This window comes from Salvelinus namaycush, unplaced genomic scaffold, assembly GCF_016432855.1.
Source record: "Salvelinus namaycush isolate Seneca unplaced genomic scaffold, SaNama_1.0 Scaffold956, whole genome shotgun sequence".
Lineage (NCBI taxonomy): Eukaryota > Metazoa > Chordata > Actinopteri > Salmoniformes > Salmonidae > Salvelinus > Salvelinus namaycush.
The window spans coordinates 30,274-51,653 of NW_024061704.1; the positions used below are offsets into that span (position 1 = coordinate 30,274).

Here is a 21,380-nt window from a genome sequence, read left to right on the forward strand (position 1 = left end):
TTGTTAATCCCACCAAAGTGTCCGATTTCAAATTTGCTTTTCAGCTAAAGCACTACAAACGATTATGTTAGGTCACCACAAAACCACAATAAGCACAGCCATTTTTTCCAGCGAAATATAGCTTTCACAAAAACCAGAAATAGAGAATATTAATCACTAACCTTTGATTATGTTCATTAGATGACACTCATAGGACTTCATGTTACACAATACATGCATGTATTGTTTGATTAAGTTCATATTTATATTAAAAAATCTGAGTTTACATTGGCGCGTTAGATTCACTAGTTGCAAAACATCAAGTGATTTTGCATAGCCACATCGTTTCAACAGAAATACTCATCATAAATGTAGATGATAATACAAGTTATACACATGGAATTATAGATATACCTCTCCTTAATGCAACTGCTGTGTCAGATTTCAAAAAAACTTTACGGAAAAATAAACCATGCAATAATCTGAGACGGAGCTCAGAACAATAGCCAAATTAGCCGCCATGTTGGACGCAACAGAAACCAGAAAATACATGATAAATGTTTCCTTACTTTTGATGAATTCATCAGAATGCAGTCCTAGGAATCCCAGGTCCACAATAAATGCTTGACTTGTTCAATAATGTCTGTTATTTATGTCCAATTAGCTACTTTGGAATTGTTTACCAAACGCCCCACCCAAAGCGCGTCCACTACCGTCCACTATAACGTGACGAAATGTCCAAAAGTTCCGTTACAGTCAGTAGAAACATGTCAAACGATGTACTGAATCAATCTTTAGAATGTTGTTAACATACATCTTGAATAACGTTCCAACCGGAGAATTTCATCGACTTCAGTTGACCGAAGGAACGAAGCTGCCTATCACGTGAAGGCGCATGTTCAATGCGCGATCACCTCCTGGCAGTGGTCACTAATTCCTGTCTCCTTCGGCCCCCCTTCACATTAGAGTCATCAGACAAAGTTCCATTGACTGTTGACATCTAGTGGAAGCCGTAGGAAGTGAAAACTCATCAATGTCTCGCTGTGATTTCAATGGGACCTTGGTTGAAAATTTGGCACCCCCAGAAAAAATATAAACAGGAAGTGGAACTTCTCAGGTTTTTGCCTGCCATGTGAGTTCTGTTATACTCACAGACATAATTCAAACAGTTTTAGAAACTTCTGTGTTTTCTATCCAATACTACTAATAATATGCATATATTAGCAACTGGGACTGAGGAGCAGGCCGTTTAAAATGGGCACCTCTGTGCACCTTACATCCAAGCTACTCAATACTGCCCCTTCAGCCATAAGAAGTTAAGAAATTAGAGGGATGCGTAAGTGTGATCCCTCATGTTGTAGCCTAAGCTATATTTGGGGAGCAGACAATAATTGGCACATGTCTTTAATTTGTGATTTAATCTAAATTATATTTGTATAACATTTTCAGAACTTTTCTTAAAACAGAACTAATTCACTGACCACCATTTTATATTGTCTCCAGGTCGGGTGTGGTGTTGGGGCACCCTCTGGAGATGGAGGGTCGATTACTTCAGGCAACGCGTCTCTGAAAACATATTTTGATCACCACAAATCGGATGAATTTTGCTGCAACAACTCACATGTGAAACTTGGAACTTGGAAGTTTGCTACAAACTGATGCAGTTTTAAAAATTCCTCGAAAGCAGAGTCAAGCGGTGCAATGTCGAGTGAGGAAGAAGCGGTCTGTTGGACAACCACATAATAATCATCAGAGACATGTGACATGTACCTGAAGCTGGCTAATAGATTGATGGATTATATATTTACTAACTGACTGATTTATGTACATGTGAAGGCTATGTATTTATTTATTCTGTTATTTATTTATATTAAATTAAATGAAAAAAACATGCATCCATTATCATATTGTTTGTATTTATTTACATATTCAGTCATCCATTCAGTCTTTCATGCATTCTTTGGTTTATAGACAATATGCAGTAAAAAACAACAACATAGTGGTCACTCAACCAATATTTTGGTAAATTGCTGAGTAATAGGGTTCGAGAAAAGTAACCACTGTCAGAGAGCTACTTAGTCAAGTAATGACCATCCAAGAGATCAAAATGATAATTTTACCTTCATTTTGAAGCCATACAGTGTTTGTTTAGATGTATATTGTTTCAAACAATGTCATAATAAAAGTACATTTTGGGTTCTGTTGAAGTAAGACAGGTGAACGAAGCTCATTAGGCATTTAAAAGTTATATATTCTTCAAGAGTCAATAGGTAGCCTGTGTATCATTAATTTAAAAGTCAAAATGGGATGTAGCAATCGCAGAAATGTCCCCTTTAGCTAAGCATATCCAAGACGATGAAAAGTAGTATTATAAGGAATTAGGATTGAGGTATTTTTCTAATAAGCCTACGATAACGTTATCACAACACATTGGCACATTGGTTTATTTATAGGAATATCCCTGCTAGTCTTTCGTAAGGAATAAATAGTAAAATGTTAATGTTAGCCTCATTATTCAGATACGGACGTCATAAAATGCTGCTTAATTTCTATTTAATCATCAGTTATTATCAAGAGTTTAATTCAAATATATAGACATGAATGGGATTAAAGACAGAATATCCAAACAGAACGAGATCATATTAAATCATCATCTCTCACTCCCTCTCTCTCACAGACACACGTACGCACGCACGCAGACACAAACAAACACACAGAGAGAGAGAGAGAGAGAGAGAGAGAGAGAGAGAGAGAGAGAGAGAGAGAGAGAGAGAGAGAGAGAGAGAGACAAACAAACAAACAAGCAAATAAAGAGGTCAATAGCATTCATTGTAAAGTTAAGGGGTTGATATTCTCTCTCTGTCTCTCTCTCTCTCCTTCTCCCTGTCTTAGAAATATTTGAGCGTGCACAAGGCCAGCTATGAGTTACATTTATTAAACCTACCTAGACCAAGTGCCTCCTATGTAGGACCACTCGAAACACGATGAGAGGGAAGTGGAGCACACGAAAAGAGAGATCCGGTCTTGCGGTTCACTAGGCAAAACTTTCCCAAATTCATTCATTTTAACTCCTAATTTAGCGAGACACCCTTTCACTTTTTGTACATCCTTTCAACCATCACTATTTAAATGAATCCGCAGATATGGGATCAGAACACAAACCACATTCTGACTGGAGGAAATTTGCAGCATACTGGCAACAGGTGAGTTGCAACATGCTATCATTTGATAATTGCTTCAGGATTCAATTAATGAATTATTTTCAGGATTATATTCAACTATCAATTATCTTCTGCTGGAGATCATCTAACTACAATAAGAATGGCACTTCAGACTATCACTTGGATGAGCGCCTTCCTCTGCCTTGCGCAAGTTTGCTCCATGCCCATGCCTTGCCAGCTACAAGGACAGCTGGTGCGAATAACCCACAACCTACTGAGAGACATGGTACATTTTTTATATTGCTTTTGTCTTGAGAAGTATTATCCAACTATGTTTAACTGAATAGCTCAACGTGAATGCTGTGTTTTCTCTTTCTTTCAGGGGGGACATTTTCCTCTGGAGTGTCTGCAGGAGAATGTCTTCATGGCATTCCCAGCCACCGCATTTGCAATCTCCGGCGCCCCACAGGTAAAGGCAAGCGAGTACATCCAAGTGTTCTTTACAGCATGAACGAGTATTTGCAACCGTTAGGATTAGAAAGTAGAACACTTTATACTACCATTTATGTTATTTGAAATTGTTGTTGTCCGTTTCAGTTGAGCAGCAGTGGTGCTAAGGCTATTTATGAGACATTAAAGAACATCGACACATTGTTTGGAGCTGACGACCTGCCTACTAAGTGGGACCAACAGAAGTTGGAGAATTTTCAGAATATTGTATACCGCCAGATTGAAGAGAGCAAATGTGTGAGTTACTATGCCAACACAGATAGCTTAACTGTTTAATTGTGGTATTGTGGCATTTTTATTATTATTCATCGCCTGCCTTTTTCTTTCTGGCAGATGATGGTCAGTGTGGATACAAGTGATTATCTCATCAGGGCAGAAGGACTGAATACGTACTTTGGGAACATTGCAGCAGTACTAAAAGAAAAGGTAGACTATAGCTTAAACACAAATAGACACATTGTTTTGATAATATCTGTACATTGGACAATATTACCCTACATTGCCCTAACAGTTTATTTTTATTTTCACAGAATTTCAGTTACTGCGCCTGGGAAGTGGTTCGAAAAGAGCTCCTGTACACACTACAGTTCATTCTGGAACACAACTCTGATAGCCTTCTGTGGGCCAACAGAACATGAATTTGAACTTTGAACTTGCACTTTTTTACAATTGTGTTTTACAATTGTGCTTGATTTTAAAAGCCTACTGTTCTACAATCATATAATGTGCAATGTCAAACAGCAGTATTATTCATGTATTTATTTATTTATCAAGGTTATTTATTTATGTATGCCTATTCATGGATGTATTTATTTATCTATTTGAAAAGCGTGCCCATTGTTGCTCCTCGTTAAATGTTAAGTTAATAAACATTTATATACTTTTAAATATTGTTAATTTGTGTGCTCATTCTGTAGCCCAGTCTGTCGATGTGTGAACATTCATATTTGTATTAAACATGCTCAGGTCATATGGATGTCAGTACAATTAGTCCTATAGCCTACTAATCCATTAAGGAAAGCCATAAAAACAAGTCAACTGTATCTTCTCAAAATGTAGTTATTATTCAAAAGCTTTTTGTCAATTAAGTGTGTTTTAGCACTGGACAGGGCGGGCCTGTTTTGTTGTACTCTGCGCTCCAATACGATTTCCGTTCCGACCATGGACATCCTATTACATTATTATAATTCCCAATTCTTTGGTTCCAACCCCCTCTATGAAATTGCTTTCCACAGTCAATAACGTAATCGGAACAATATTAGCCGAATAGAGCCGAATAACAGGTGCAGTGTGAATTCACTAAAGCTAGCCCAGCTCATTTAATCCCCACCATTGTTTCGCTTAGTTGTCATAATTCTTCACCAAATGTACATTATCCCAGGGGCGTTGAAAGACAAAATGTAAGTAACCGAATTTCTGTCCCTCTTACTGCCCCGAATGCCTCTGTTGATCCTACAGCTATTGTCTTTTAAAAAATATTATTATATATAGATATTTAACCTTTATTTAACTAGGCAAGTCAATTTATAACAAATTCTTATTTACAGCTCTGTATTTTCCGCTGACTGCCCCACCACCACAGAACGCACTGAGCTAGGCTGAAACACCTGCATTTTGGAGCTGCCTTACTCAAGAAAGCAAAAAAAGAGACCATGTTTGTATGCAGCTTTATTAACTCAATAATTACTTATTTTTTATATCGTTTACAAACTGATATGTGACACGTATTAATGCCAAAATAACATGCAAAACAGGCAACAACCAAAAAAGGTTACATTTTTAAAAACTTTTTTTGCTGTTGTAGTTAAAACAGATGGGGCTCAAAACAGATGGAGTTCTTCCCCACCTGCACTGATAACCGGTCGCCACTGGGTGGGTCCAATATCAAATGCCCTCGAATAGAGGCTAAATTAGTCTGAGCAAAAGTTCTACATCACCACAAATAGGATGCATTTCGCTGCCACAAATCACACAGGAAACTGGGAACTTCCAAGCGCCGTTGTGCTGTCGTAGGATGCGTTGACGCAGCACCTGCTGTGATTGAGGTGACTGAAAAAATGTATATACATACACATTGTATGCTATCCAGGAACACAGCGCATGTGTATGGGAGATCACGCGAGTGGAGGTTCCCGACAACCTGGTGCAGTTCAATAAATTTCTCGACAGCAGAGTCAAGACGTGAGGAAGAAGCGGTCTTTTGGAGAACCACATAATCATCATTGGAGACATGTGACATGTTTCTGAGACTGGCTAATTGATTGATAGCTTATCTTTTTACTGACTGAATTATTTATTTATAAACATGGGTTGACTGATATTTATATGTGAAGGCTATGTATTTATTCCTTTATAAGGAATTATGATTAAGGTCATTTTCTAATAAACCTACGATTATGTTATCACAACACATTGGCAAATTGGTTCATTCATATAGGCCTGCGAGTCTCTCCCAACGACAAACTATTCAAATGTTAATGTTAGCCTGATTATTCAGATACAGATCTCATAAAATGGTTAATTTCTATTAAATCATCAGTTATTATCAACGGTTTAATTCAACTGTATAGACATGAATGGGATGCAGAAGATGCAAACATAAAGTGATCATATTAAGTTCTGTGGCTCAGCTGGTAGAGCATGGTGCTTCCAATGCCAATGCTGTGGGTTCAACTTCCACGGGGGACCAGTAAAAACATAGTAAAACTGTATGCACTCACCACTGTAAGTCGCTCTGGCTAAGAGCGTCTGCTAAATGACAAAAATGTAAATCATCATCTCACAGAGAGAGAGAGATACTGGTTGACTGATATTATTTTATTTATTCACAATAACATTGAATAAAAAATACATGAATTGTCACGGTCATCGTTGCATGAAGAATAATCGGAACAAAGCATCGGTGGGGAAAAGCTACCTAAGTATGGTTCTCAATCAGAGACAACGATAGACAGCTGCCTCTGATTGAGAACCACACCCGGCCAAACACAAAAAAATACAAAACATAGAAAAAGGAACATAGAATGCCCACCCAAATCACACCCTGACCAAACCAAAATAGTGACATAAAAAGCTCTCTACGGTCAGGGCGTGACATGAATCTTGTTTTCATATGCATATACAGTTGAAGTCGGTGTTTACATACACCTTATCCAAATACATTTAAACTCAGTTTTTCACAATTCCTGACATTTAATCAGAGTAAAAATTCCCTGTGTTAGGTCAGTTGGGATCACCACTTTATTTTAAGAATGTGAAATGTCATAATAATAGTAGAGAGAAGTATTTATTTTAGCTATTACTTCTTTCATCACATTTCAAGTGGGCCAGAAGTTTACATACACTCAATTAGTATTTGGTAGCATTGCCTTTCAATTGTTTAACTTGGGTCAAACGTTTTGGGTAGCCTTCCACAAGATTCCCACTATAAGTTTGGTGAATTTTGGCCCATTCATCTTGATAGAGCTGGTGTAACTGAGTCAGTTTTGTAGGCCTCCTTGCTCGCACACACTTTTTCAGTTCTGCCCACAAATCTTCTATTGGATTGAGGTCAGGGCTTTGTGATGGCCACTCCACTACCTAAACTTTGTTGTTCTTAAGCCATTTTGCCACAACTTTGGAAGTATGCTTGGGGTCATTGTCCATTTGGAAGACCCAATTGCGACCAAGCTTTATCTTCCTGACTGACGTCTTGAGATGCTGCTTCAATATATCCACATCATTTTCCTGCCTCATGATGCCATCTATTTTGTGAAGTGCACCAGTCCCTCCTGCAGCAAAGCACTCCCACAAAATGATGCTGCCACCCCCGTGTCTCACAGTTGGAATGGTGTTCTTCGGCTGGCAAGCCTCCCCCTTTTCCTCCAAACATAACGATGGTCATTATGGCCAAACTGTCCTATTTTTGTTTCATCAGACCAGAGGACATTTCTCCAAAAAGTACGATCTTTGTCCCCGTGTGCAGTTGCAAACCGTAATCTGGCTTTTTTATAGCAGTTTTGTACCAGTGGCTTTTTCCTTGCCGAGCGGCCTTTCAGGTTATGTCGATATAGGACTCGTTTACTGTGGATATAGATACTTTTGTATCTGTTTCCTCCAGCATCTTCACAAGGTCCTTTGCTGTTTTTCTGGGATTGATTTGCACTTTTCGCACCAAAGTACTTTCATCTCTAGGAGACAGAACACGTCTCCTTCCTGAGTGGTATGACGGCTGCGTGGTCCCATGGTGATTATACTTGCGTACTATTGTTTGTACAGATGAACGTGGTACCTTCAGGTATTTGGAAATTGCTCCAAAGGATGAACCAGACTTGTGGAGGTCTACAATTGTTTTCAGAGGTCTTGGCAGATTTACCCATGATGTCAAGCACAGAGGCACTGAGTTTGAAGGTAGGCCTTGAAATACATCCACAGGTACACCTCCAATTGACTCAAATTTTGTCAATTAGCCTATCAGAAGCTTCTAAAGCCATGACATAATTTTCTTGAATTTTCCAAGTTGTTTAAAGGCACAGTCAACTTAGTGTAAATAAACTTCTGACCCACTGGAATTGTGATACAGTGAATTATAAGTGAAATAATCTGACTGTAAACAACTGTTGGAAAAATGACTTGTGTCATGCACAAAGTAGATGACCTAACCGACCTGCCAAAACTATAGTTTGTTAACAAGAAATTTGTGGAGTGGTTGAAAAACGAGTTTTAATGATTCCAACCTAAGTTTATGTAAACTTCCGACTTCAACTGTATTCATTGAGTCATTCTTTCATGCATTCATTTGTTTATAGTCGTACTTTTTTAGAAGGGGAAACCTGCAAATCAAACAACAACTAAGCCTTACCCCGCCACTGTTTTGGTAAATAGCAAAGGGATGGGGTTGAAGAAAAGTAGCAACTGTCAAATTCATAGAGAGATCAGGATGCAAGTGTCGGACCATCAATGAAATCAAAATGAGACTACAGTTTTAACCACATTTTGAGGATTTAAAGTATTTGCTTACAATTAGCTAAATTATTTACAAACAACGGAGTAAATAAAGCTTAGAATTTGGGTTCTGATGGGGTGCGACAGTTGAACTATGAGGCGTTTATAAGTTATATATATATATGTCTATTCTTCAAGAATCAATAGCTATATATAATTCATTTAAAAGTCCCAAATTGTAAGTACCAACCGCAGATGGTCCCTTTAACGTAGCATGTCCAGGAGGATCGCATATTGTAGTATGTCTATTAGGCCGTTTGAAATATTTGACGTCATTTTCGGACAAACCTACGCTAAGGTTATCACAACACATTGGCAAATTGGTTTAATCAGATAAGTAATGACAAGATATTAGCATTTTTATGTTAACGGATTATTTAGATGATAAAGACATATAGAGGTCTACAGCATTCATTGTACACTCTAAAAATTAAGGGTTCAACAAGGGTTCTTTCTCAGAACCTCAAAGTTCTTAGAATAAGCTTACGGATTATTGGCACTGAAAATGACCCCCAAAAAGTTCTTCCAAGAACCCTATAGGAGGAAGCTAACTGCCCAACTGAAACATTTGGATTTGAATTGGAAAGGACAGCAGGTGCAGACGCTTAATTGAAACATGTAAAGATCTCCTCATTTAAGGTAAGGTTTGTCCCTTGTTTGATCTAAATTGATTTTGTTTTATGATGACACCATCTATCTTTGAATTTTTGTGCAAATCTTTAATAAAAAATAAATAAAATGGACACAATTCAATGGATATCAATCAACAAAGAGGTAAGACTATGTAGGCTATAAGAATATGTTGAAGGCTAGCTGTATTGGGTTCAGATGACTGAACTGCTCACTTTTGGGTTTATGTCTGCAGGTATACAAACGAGGAGGCATACAAGGTAATCACATTGACCATCCTCCCCCTCTACCTCTTCAATGAATATCCCAAAGGTATGTTTATGAAAACCATTGCCAACGTTTTTTACCCCCTCATTCATTTTCATCACAAAAACCAAGGTATGAATTCTGTCGTGTGCACGTTCTGTTAATCATCTGCATATCTACTGTTTTGTGGATTCACGGACTTCACCCTCCCTATACCTCTGATGAATAAAACGGGAAACCTGTTCGATCACCATGCAAAATCATTCTGGCTATGGATACGGAGAACATCAACACGTCAGAGGACACACCCATTGGACTTGTGGTCCTGCTGGGAGATGACCTCATATTTAGATTTTTGTATTCTGCTTTGCCTCTAAAATCATAATAAACAAAGAGAACTAAAATATGGTGTAATTGTTGTTATTGTTATGCAAATTATAATTTGTATTAATAATAATTGGGGGGGGGGGGGTAGTTAAATTAACCCCAAAAGGTTGTTCAAAAGGTTCTTTGAGGATCCATTATAAGGGTTTCTTTGAAGAACCATTTTTATAGGAGTTTCACCACAGTTTCAATCTGAAGAACCCCTAAAGGATACTCAAGGAACCTTTTCTTTTTAGATTGTATAGTTCAGGGTCGATATTCTCTCTCTCTCTATGTTTTAGCAATGTTTGAGCCTTCGCAAAGCCAGGTGACTTACATTGTTTAGACCTAGCCTACTGAGGACACATTAGGCACATGATGAGAGAGAAGTGGAGGATACGAAAAGGGAAATCCGGTAGTCCTATTGCGGTTTTCACTAGGCCAAACTTTCTCAAATTCATTCATTTTATACACCTAGTGAGACCCCCTTTCACTTTTTGTTCATCCTTTAAATTCTCACAATTTAAGTTAAGCCGCAGATATGGGATCAGAAAACAAATTCTGACTCTGGAGGAAATGTGTACTGTCCTGGCAACAGGTGAGTCAATATATCATTTGATCATTGCTTCAGGTTTCAACGAATGAATCATTTTCAGGATTATATTCAACTAACAATGATACTCTGTTACAGGTCATCTAGCTACCCCAAGAATGGCACTTCAGACTATCACTTGGATGAGCACTTTCCTCTGCCTTGCGCAAGTTTGCTCCATGCCCATGCCTTGTCAGCTACAAGGACAGCTGGTGCGAGTAACCCACAACCTACTGAGAGACATGGTACATTTTTTAAATTACTTTTGACTTGAGATGTATTATCCAACTATGTTTATTAACTGAATAGCTCAACCTGACTTCAGTGTTTTCTATTTCTTTCAGGGGGGTAATTTTCCTCTGGAGTGTCTGCAGGAGAATGTCTTCATGGCATTCCCAGCCACTGCTTTCACAACCTCCGGCGCGCCACTGGTAAGTGCATGGGCGCATATCCAAGTGTTCTTTACAGCATGAAATAGTATTCGCAAATGTTAGGATTAGAAAGTAGAAAACTGCCATTGATGTTTTTAGAAATTTTTGTTGTTTTCCATTTCAGTTGAGCAGCAGTGGTGCTAAGGCTATTTATGAGACATTGAAGAACATCGACACATTGTTTGGAGCTGACGACATGCCTACTAAGTGGGACCAACAGAAGTTGGAGAATTTTCAGAATATTGTATACCGCCAGATTGAAGAGAGCAAATGTGTGAGTACCTACCTATGCCAATACAGATAGCTTAACTGTTTAAATGTGGTATGTTGACATTTGAATTCATTTCTTCTTGTGTCAGATGATGGGGAGCGTGGATACATGTGATTATCTAGTCAGGGCAAAGGTGCTGAAGACATATTTTGGGAACATCGCAGCTGTCCTTAAAGAAAAAGTAGGGTACAAGCAAATACATTATAATGAAAATCACTGTTTTGATAATATCTCTATGAATATTAGCCTACATTTCCCGAACAGTTCATTTTTATTTTCACAGAATTTCAGTTACTGCGCCTGGGAAGTGGTTCGAAAAGAGCTCCTGTACACACTACAGTTCATTCTGGAACACAACTCTGATAGCCTTCTGTGGGCCAACAGAACATGAATTTGAACTTGCCGAACTGATTTACATACTGTACTTGATTTTGATAGTCTACCATTCTACAATTATGTAATGTGTAATGTCAAACTGCAATATAAGGCATTAATGATTTTATCTATCAAGGTTATATATTTATTTACATATTTATTTGAAAATCGTGCATACTGTTGCTGTCAAGTAAATACACATTTTTTAATACTTTTAAATATTGCTACTCTGTGTGCTCATTCTGTAGCATCGTGATGCACTGTCTGTCAGTGTGTGAAAGTTCAGATTTGAGTTAAACATGCTCAGGACAATTTTTTACATTTATTTTTATTTAACTAGGCACTGCCAGTTTAGAACAAATTCTTATTTACAATGACGGCTGACCCCGGCCAAACTCTAACCCGGACGACGCTCGGCCAATTGTGCGCCGCCCTATGGGACTCCCAATCAATGGCCAGTAGTGATACAGCCTAGAATTGAACCAGGGTCTGTATTGACACCTCTAGCAATGAGATGCAGTGCCCTAAACTGCTGCGCTATTCGGGAGTGGACGGCTGGCCTATAGCCTAATAATCGATAAAGGAAAGCCCTAAAAACAAGTCAGATGTAACTTCTCAAAATGTAGTTAAGCTATATTAAATGACTGTCTTCAATGAGGATAAGTAAACGGGTTTCAGCAGGGCTCGCCTGTTAGAACACAGTACTTTGAGCTCTTACGAATTCTGTTTCAACCCCCGCCATGAAAATGCATTCCACAATAACGTAATCAGAACAATATTCGCCAAATAGACAGAACAGACGCATAGTGGATTCACAAGCGGTGAGGTAAAGCAGTTTTCCCTACTGTTTCCTTTTCCACTTTCAGTTTGAATTTATTTCCTTAGTGCCGTCAAAAAGGGTTCATACCCCTTGACATATTCCATGTTTTGCTGTGTTACAACCTGAATTCAAAATTGATTATATACTATAATTGTTTCCCTCATCTATCTACACAAAAATACCCCATAATGACAAAGTGAAAATCAGTTTTTAGATTTTTGTGCAAATTTCTTTAAAAATGAAATACAGAGTGATGCAACTTATGTTAAGCATATTTTTACTCCTGAACTTATTTAGTCTTGCCACAACAAAGGGGTTGAATACTTATTGACTCAAATAAAATAAAAATGTATTTGTCACACGTGTTTAGCAGATGATATTGTGGGTGTAGTGAAATGCTTGTGTTTCTAGCTCCAACAGTGCAGTGATATCTAACAGTAATATCTAACAAGTAATATCGAACAACACACAATCTAAAGTAAAGGAATTAAGAATATATAAATATTTGGACGAGCAATGTCAGACTAAACTAAATAGACTAAAATACAGTAGAATAGGGTAGAATACAGGACATACAAATGAGATGGGTAATGCAAAATATGTAAACATTATTAAAGTGACTAGTGTTCCATTATTAAAGTGGCCAGTGATTTCAAGTCTATGTTTATAGGGCAGCAGCCTCTAATGTGCTAATGATGGCTATTTAACAGTCTGACGGCCTTGAGATTGAAAAACAGCTTCTATCTCTCGGTCCCAGCTTTGATGCACCTGTACTGGCCTTTCTGTAATATCAGGTGCTGTAGGTGTACTGGAGGGCATGTAGTTTAACCCCGGTGATGGGTTGGGCAGACCTCACCACCCTCTGGAGAGCCCTGCGGTTGCAGGCGGTGCAGTTGCCGTATCAGGCGGTGATATAGCACGACAGGATGCTCTCAATTGTGCATCTGTTAAAGTTTGTCAGGGTTTTAGGTGCCAAGCCACATTTCTTCAGCCTCCTGAGGTTGAAGAGGCGATGTTGCACCTTCTTCACCACACTGTCTGTGCGGGTGGACCATTTCAGTTTGTCAGTAATGTGTACGCAGAGGAACTTGAAGCTTTCCACCTTTTCCACTGTGGTCCTGTCGATGTGGATAGGGGGGTGCTCCCTCTGCTGTCTCCTGAAGTACATGATCATCTCCTTTGTTTTGTTGAGGTTGGGTGAGAGGTTATTTTCCTGGCACTACACTCCCAGGGCCCTCACCTCCTCCCTGTAGGCTGTCTCGTCATTGTTGGTAATCAGGCCTACTACTGTTGTGTCGTCTTCAAACTTGATAAACGGGTTGGAAACATGTGTGGCCACGCAGTCATGGGTGAACAGGGAGTACAGGAAGGTGCTGAGCACGCATCCTTGTGGAGCCCCAGTGTTGAGGATCAGCAAAGTGGAGGTGTTGTTTCCTACCATCACCCCCTGGGGGCGGCCCGTCAGCAAGTACAGGACCCAGTTGCACAGGATGAGGTTCAACCCAGGGCATCGAGCTTAATGATGAGCTTGGAGGGTACTATGGTGTTGAATGCTGAGCTATAGTGTTGGTCAATTTCTTCAATCAGGTCTATATAATTATCAAACATACATTAGTATTGGAAAGGAAATGCTTTAAAAGGTATAAGGCCTTGGTTTAACCTTCTTCAATAGTCAATGAAACGCATTCTTACATAGGCATTCCTCTTGTCCAGATGGGATAGGACAATGTACAGTGTGATGGCGATTGCATCGTCTGTGGATCTATTGGGGTAGTAAGCAAATTGAAGTGGGTCTAGGGTGTCAGGTAAGGTGAAGGTGATATGATCCTTGAATAGTCTCTCAAAGCACTTCATGATGACAGAAGTGAGTGCTACAGGGCAATAGCCATTTAGTTCAGTTACCTTTGCTTTCTTGAGTACAGGAACAATGGTGGGCATCTTGAAGCTTGTGGGGACAACAGACTGGGATAGGGAGAGATTGAATATGTCTGTGAAAACTCCAGCCAGCTGGTCTGCGCATGCTCTGTGGACGCGGCTAGGGATGCCGTCCTGGACGGCAGCCTTGCAAGGGTTAACATGCTTACATGTCTTACTCACGTCGACCATGGAGAAGGAGAGCCCACAGTCCTTGGTAGTGGCCGTGTCGGTGGCACTGTGTTATCCTCAAAGCGGGGGCGAAGGTGTTTAGCTTGTCGGTGTCCGCTACGTGGCTGATTTTCCCTTTGTAGTTCGTGATTGCCTGTAGACCCTGCCACATACATCTCGTGTCTGAGCCGTTGAATTGCAACTCCACTTTGTCTCTATTCTGACGTTTTGCCTGTTTGAATGCCTTACGGAGGGAATAACTACACTGTTTGTATTCGGCCATATTCCCAGTCACCTTGCCATGGTTAAATGCGATGGTTCGTGCTTTCAGTTTTGCGCGAATGCTGCCATCTAGCCACGGTTTCTGGTTAGAGTAGGTTTAATTAGTCACAGTGGTACAACATCTCCTATACACTTCCTGATAAACTCAGTCACCGTATCAGTGCATTCGTCTATATTGTTCTCGGAGGCTACCCGGAACATATCCCAGTCCCGTGAAAGAGTATTTTACAATCCCCGGTGTCTCTCTGGAAGTAAATCCTCGGCCTGATCTAGTCAACTTTATTATCCAGAGACTGAACATTAGTGAGTAATATACTCTGAAGCAGTGGGTGGTGTGCTCGCCTCCGGTGGTGTTTTGAAAGAGCGTTCGGAATCAGTTCAATTGCCATGGGGGGTATGAACAAAGGATCCGATTCGGTAAAGTCATATTCCTGGTCGTAATGCTGGTAATGCTGGTGAGTTACCGTCGCCCTGATATCCAAATGTTCTTCCCGGTGGTATGTAATAACACCAAAAGATTCCTTGGCTAATAACGTAAGAAATAACATATAAAAAAAAAAGAATACTGCAAAGTTTCCTAAGAGCTAGAAGCACGGCAGCCCTATTTGTCGGCGCTATTTTAACAGTACCAGACATTCTAGCTTTTCATTTTTTATTAATTTGTAAAAAAAATTGAAAAACATCATTACACTTTGACATTATGGGGTATTGTGTGTAGGCCAGTGACAAAACATCTACATTTTAACAATTCGGGCTGTAACACAGCAAAATGTGGATAAAGTAAAAGAGGTGTGAATACTTTCTGAAGGCACTGTACATGTATGTAGCCTATTGCTGTGGGGTTCATGTCAGGTTACAGCCAGGTGTAGTCTGATCATGTCTAAATGGTGAGGTTTGACTGAGGGCCAGTTGAGCTCAGTGAGAATCAGAGGATTTATGTCTAATGGAGCCAGATGGGTAAACAGAATGACACCCTGCACCTGAAATAGAAAAATGGAGGTGAATCATATTTTATAGTATATGATTCACTGACTTGAGATTGAAACAGACCTATATCAAAACATCATGGTTAATCCACAGGTGTCAAGATTTTAAGTGTTCTGATTCACCATATACACCTACATTATCATAGGTCTGATTTTTAAGCACCGCTGGCTAAAACAGAAATATCTCATCTGATTCACAGGGGATTATTACTGTGGAAGTTCATGAAGGGGCCATAAATGCTATGGTAGATCTGTCTGAGAACTACATCCTAGAATATGACAAGTTGGACGGGTCTGACACTCTGAATTAGGGCAGAATGTCAACATTTGGCAGAATATTGCTAATCACTAAAGAAAAGTTATGGTATTAAATGTCAGTTTTGATTAACAATTAACTATTACATTTAAGGAAATAGTCTTACGCTATTGCAGGAGTAACATTTAAATTCATTTTTAAGTCTAAGTTAGCGCAGCTCATTTGACTCATTAATTCACATGCTAAAAGTTTGGGTTATGATTGAGGTTAAAAACTTTCACAAGGTCAGGAAATAGCATCTGGGTTTGTAAACCTCAGTCTCTTACAGGGGATTTATTCATTTTCTGAGGTCAAGTACTACTCATTATCCTTATTATAGAAGATGGACAACTTCATCATTATTATAGAAGATGGACAACTTCATCATTATTATAGAAGATGGACAACTTCATCATTATTATAGAAGATGGACAACTTCATCATTATTATAGAAGATGGACAACTTCATCATTATTATAGAAGATGGACAACTTCAGCAATGTAGGATTCATATCGAATCAAGATTAAGATAATCGGTTGTTAATCATTTCGAAAGTCTGTTACACTTAAATGACATCAAAAGAAACATGTCTTTATTGAAATAGTTGAGTATTTACCTGACTCTGTTCTGCCGAGGCACAGCTGACTCCGATCGGTGCAGGTAGACGCAGTTTATTCACCAATCCGCAAAAATTTGCACCAGTCCGCTCTTTGGTGAACACAATTTGATGCTCAATACATCTCATTATTAGGCCTACATTTATTATATGTCATTATAACACATTTAATGTAACCAATGCTTTCACTATCTGTACCACAACGTTTAATGTAAGGTTACTATTCCAACACAGTTCACTTTTTGACATTGATATGACTTTATTTCAGAGTGGACAATTTCCAGTTCTGTGTCTAAAAGAAGTCGAGCGCATGTTTCCAGCGCATGTTTACAAGAACACACAGGCAGGATACACTTCGGTATCATATAGCAATATTTTGATAGCCTAAACTATAGTATATGATTTTTTACAATTTCAAAATGATAAATTGGAAGTTTAACCATGAAATGTATGAGACACCCTAATGTCTAAAACCCTGTTTTCTTTTATACAGGGCGAGGACATCTCTGTGGTTGCATTAGAGGCTTTGGGATATATGGCTCAATTATTTAATGGCCTGATTCCTGTCACGTGGAACAAGGAAACACTGAACTTGTTCAAAAATAGATTACCTAGATAAGTTAAGAAATTAGAGGGATGGGTAAGTATGATCCCTCATGGTGTAGCCTAAGCTATATTTGGCGGGCAGACAATAATTGGCATAGGTATTTAATTTGTGATTTAATCAACAACAAAAAATGGTATCATGTTTTCAGAACTTTACCTAATACGTAACTAATTCACTGACCACCATTTTATATTGTCTCCAGGTCGGGTGTGGTGTTGGAGCATCCTCTGGAGATGGAGGGTCAGTTACTTCTGGTAACATGTCATGAAAACATATTTCGACAAGCTGAACACCGTCTTGAAACAGAAGGTGGGTCCAATATTAAATGTCCTCGAAAAGAGGCTAAATTAATCACAGGAAAAATTCTAGATCACCACAAATCGGATGAATATTGCTTCCACAACTCACATGTGAAACATGGAACTTCCAAACGCCGTTTAAGTCGACGGATGCGTTGGCGCTGCACCTGCTGTGGTTGATTTGACTTAAACATGAATGTATTGTATGAGCTCCAGGAACACAGCGCATGCGCATGTGAGATCGTGGGGGTTTAGGTTCGCTTCAAACTGGTGCAGTTTTAAAAATTCCACGACAGCAGAGTCAAGTGGTGACGAAATCGACTGCAGAGTCCAGCAGTGAGGAAGAAGCAGTCTGTTGGACAAACCACATAATCATCATTGGAGACATGTGACATGTACCTGAGGCTGGCTAATAGATTGACGGATGATATATTTACTGACTGACTGATTTATGTACATGTGAAGGCAATGTATTTATTTATATTAAAATTAAATGAAAAAAACATGCATCAATTATCGTATTGTTTGTATTCATTTACATATTCAGTCATCCATGCATTAATAGAGTGACTGGTAGTGTTGAATGAAGACTGAAGCCGCCGCCTCTAAAATCGAGAGTATAGTGCGGTGGTATTGCGGTGGTATTGCCAGCATGCAGGGGAATTACTTTTCCTTTTCTCTTATGCGCTTCATTCTTATTAAATTGATTCGGTAAATTCCAAGGGGTCTTTTTAAAGTTTGTTAATTTTTGTTTAAAAAAAGAGTACATGCCCTAAATTAGCCTTGACGATGATGTGTGAATTTTACTGAATGTGAATGATGATGACGCTAATGATGGTTATAGGTCTATTTTTCCAACAAAAAAAATGTACCATGAAAATCCCATTCGATATAGAATCATATGACGATGATGACGTTAATTTGAGGTGTAGGTTTCTGATTATGCAGTTTTTATGTTAAGTCTTTATATTAGTTTACCTTGTAACAATGAACTATCTGATCATGGCATTGATTATTCATGATTGTTGGCCAATCAACAAATTAATGATTATATTCAAACTTGAGATGAATTCCACTGTATTTGTGCAGTCAGTTAATTATAAATGTTGTTAAATGTGTCAACAGGTTTATTTGGCAGCCTACAGTCGTGTTTAAAATAAATATATTACATCTGCTCATTTGTAGTGCATAGACTCCACTATGCTGCTGTTTTGAACTGCATATTGTCTATAAACAGATAAATGCATGAAAGACTGAATGGATTTTAATAAAACGTGTTTTTATTTCAAAGATTTGCAATATTAACACTGAACAGTAATGCTTCAGACGGCACTACCTGATTCAAAGAGAGTCGACAACCTGCGACAACAAAAATTGATCTCAGTATTACTCCTATCAAAAAACCTTTCTAAAAACTACAGCATATTTATACTAAACATGGCCTCACTTCATAGGAGAGATCCCTGTACCATTGTATTATAGAAATGAAAATCAGCCATTGTTTTCTTAGTTTTTAATATTCAGTATGTCCTACATTTTAACACCTGCTGAATATGTTAGCATGAAATGCATTGCTCCAATGCAATTCTCTACATATGAAAACTGCTAACTTGATAGGCAAACACTTTCTGATTAGTTTTACAAAAGCATAATTAATAATCACCCGCTGAAAATTGGGGCTTATAAAGGGAAGCGAAAGCCTGAACTACGAAACCCTTCTTCACCACAAAGGGATTTTGACACCTTTACGTAGCGATACTTGTCTTATATAAAATGGGCAACTTCAACAGTCTAGGTATCATATCAATCAAGATTAAGATAATCCGTCTTTATTCGTGTTTAATAGCTGTTCCATTCAACTTCTTATAAAAGAAACATGGCTGTATTGAAATGGTTAAGCATTTGCCTGACTCTGTTCTGCCAAGGCACAGCAGCATCAACACCTTGCAACTGGACGCAGTTTAGGTTGGGGAAGCTGAACGACGTGAGCATAGACCTGCTCTCAGTTATGGTGAGGAATCTAAACTGCACCAGTCCGCTACGCTATTTGGTGTGCACAAATTGATGCGCAAAATTCGCAATGATATTCAAATTTCTATTTTGCATTAAAGCACATTTTATTGTTAAGCAATGCTTTCACGTTTGAACAACGTTGTTTCATTTAAGGTTACTATCACAATATAGTTTACTTCTTGATATTGATATGAATTCTATTTCAGGGTGGACTCTTTCCACTTAAGTGTGCAGAAGAAAACGTCGAACTGTTTCCAGAGGATGTTTACAAGAACACAGAGGTAGGATACACTTCAGTATTTTGATAAACTAAAGTACAGTATAATTAAAGTACAGTATAGTAAATTGGAAGTTTAAAACCACTTCTTTAGACACCCAATGCCTAAAACCCTGTTTTATTTTATCCAGGGTGAGGACGTCTCTGTGGTTGCATTAGAGGCTATGCGATATGTGGACCAATTATATAACAACAGTCTGACGTCTGTCACGTGGAACAAAAAAAAACTTAAACTGTTCCAAAACGTCATATATCGTCAAGTTCAAAACTTAGAGTTATGTGTAAGTATGATCCCTCTTGTGTAGTCTATGGGTTATACGCTGAGTGTACAAAACATTAGGAAGACCGGCTCTTTCCATGACATAGACTGGCCAGCTGAATCCAGGTGAAAGCAATGATCCCTCACTTGTTAGATCCACTCCTATTGGTGTGGAGGAAGCCTTCAGACATTTGAGACTAGGATTGTGTACTTGTGCCATTCAGTGTGAATGGGCAAGACAAAATATGTAAGTGTCTTTCACGGGAGTATGCTAGTAGGTGCCAGGCGCACCAGTTTGAATGTGTCAAGAACTGCAACGCCGCTGGCTTTCTCATGCGCAAAAGTTTCCTTTGTGTATGAAGAATGGTTCACCACCCAAAGGACATCCAGCCAACATGACACAACTGTGGGAAGTATTGGAGTCAACATGGGCCACTATCGCTGTGGAACACATGCCCTGACGAATTTAGTCTGTTCTGAGGGTCGAACGGGGTGCAACTCAATGTTAGGAAGGTGATCCTAATGTTGTGTACACTCAGTGTATTTTGGGGGCAGACAATCGTGGGCATTGGTATTTACATAATTTATACACTACAAATATTTTTTTATATATTTTCATAACCGTCTCAGAATTAATGCACTCACCAGCATTTTATATTGTCTCCAGGTCGTAGGTGGTGTTTGGAAATCCTCTGGAGATGGAGGGTCGGTTACTCTGAAAACATATTTCAACAAGCTGAACACCGTCTTGAAAGACAAGGTGGGTCCAATTTCAAATGTCCTCAAATAGAGGCTAAATTAATCTGAGCAAAAGTTCTAGATCACCACAAATAGGACGCATTTCAATGCCACAACTCACATATGAAACTTGGAATTGCCCAGTGCCGTTTTTATGTCGATGGATGCGTTGGAGCAACAACACCTGCAGTGGTTGAGTTGACTTAAATAAAATGTATATCTTGTACCCTCTCCAGGAACACAGCGCATGCGCATGGGAGATTGTGCGAAAGGAGATTCGCGAAAACTTGGTGCAGTTCAAGAAATTCATTGACAGCAGAGTCAAGCCGTGAGGAGAACCACAGAATCATCATTGGAGACGTGACATATTCCTCAGGCTGGCTAACAGATTGATGGCTGATATATATACTGACTGACTGACTGGCCGGCTGCTAGATTGACTGAATGACTGATTTATTTATTTATATATATTGGTAGACTGATATTTATGTGTACACTATGTATTTATTTATTCGTGTTTTATTTATAATACAATTTAATAAAAATTCATACAACTATTCT

General features: G+C 38.8%; 3 protein-coding genes across 3 annotated transcripts; all 3 read left to right on the forward strand.

Annotated features, from left to right (window-relative positions):
- Positions 1–3,300: 3,300 nt before the first annotated feature.
- LOC120043555 (interferon beta-like) lies at positions 3,301–4,288 on the forward strand. Its single transcript, XM_038988112.1, has 5 exons — positions 3,301–3,426; positions 3,523–3,609; positions 3,738–3,887; positions 3,984–4,076; positions 4,181–4,288. Exons 1-5 carry the CDS (start codon positions 3,301–3,303, stop codon positions 4,286–4,288), a joined length of 564 nt encoding a protein of 187 aa, XP_038844040.1.
- Positions 4,289–10,583: 6,295 nt separating this feature from the next.
- LOC120043554 (interferon beta-like) lies at positions 10,584–11,557 on the forward strand. The gene is made up of 5 exons (XM_038988111.1): positions 10,584–10,709; positions 10,809–10,895; positions 11,020–11,169; positions 11,255–11,347; positions 11,450–11,557. Exons 1-5 carry the CDS (start codon positions 10,584–10,586, stop codon positions 11,555–11,557), a joined length of 564 nt encoding a protein of 187 aa, XP_038844039.1.
- A 7,851-nt stretch (positions 11,558–19,408) lies between these two features.
- Positions 19,409–21,151, forward strand: LOC120043553 (interferon a3-like). Its single transcript, XM_038988109.1, has 5 exons — positions 19,409–19,543; positions 19,752–19,826; positions 19,954–20,103; positions 20,749–20,841; positions 21,056–21,151. Exons 1-5 carry the CDS (start codon positions 19,409–19,411, stop codon positions 21,149–21,151), a joined length of 549 nt encoding a protein of 182 aa, XP_038844037.1.
- The last annotated feature ends 229 nt before the right edge of the window (positions 21,152–21,380 follow it).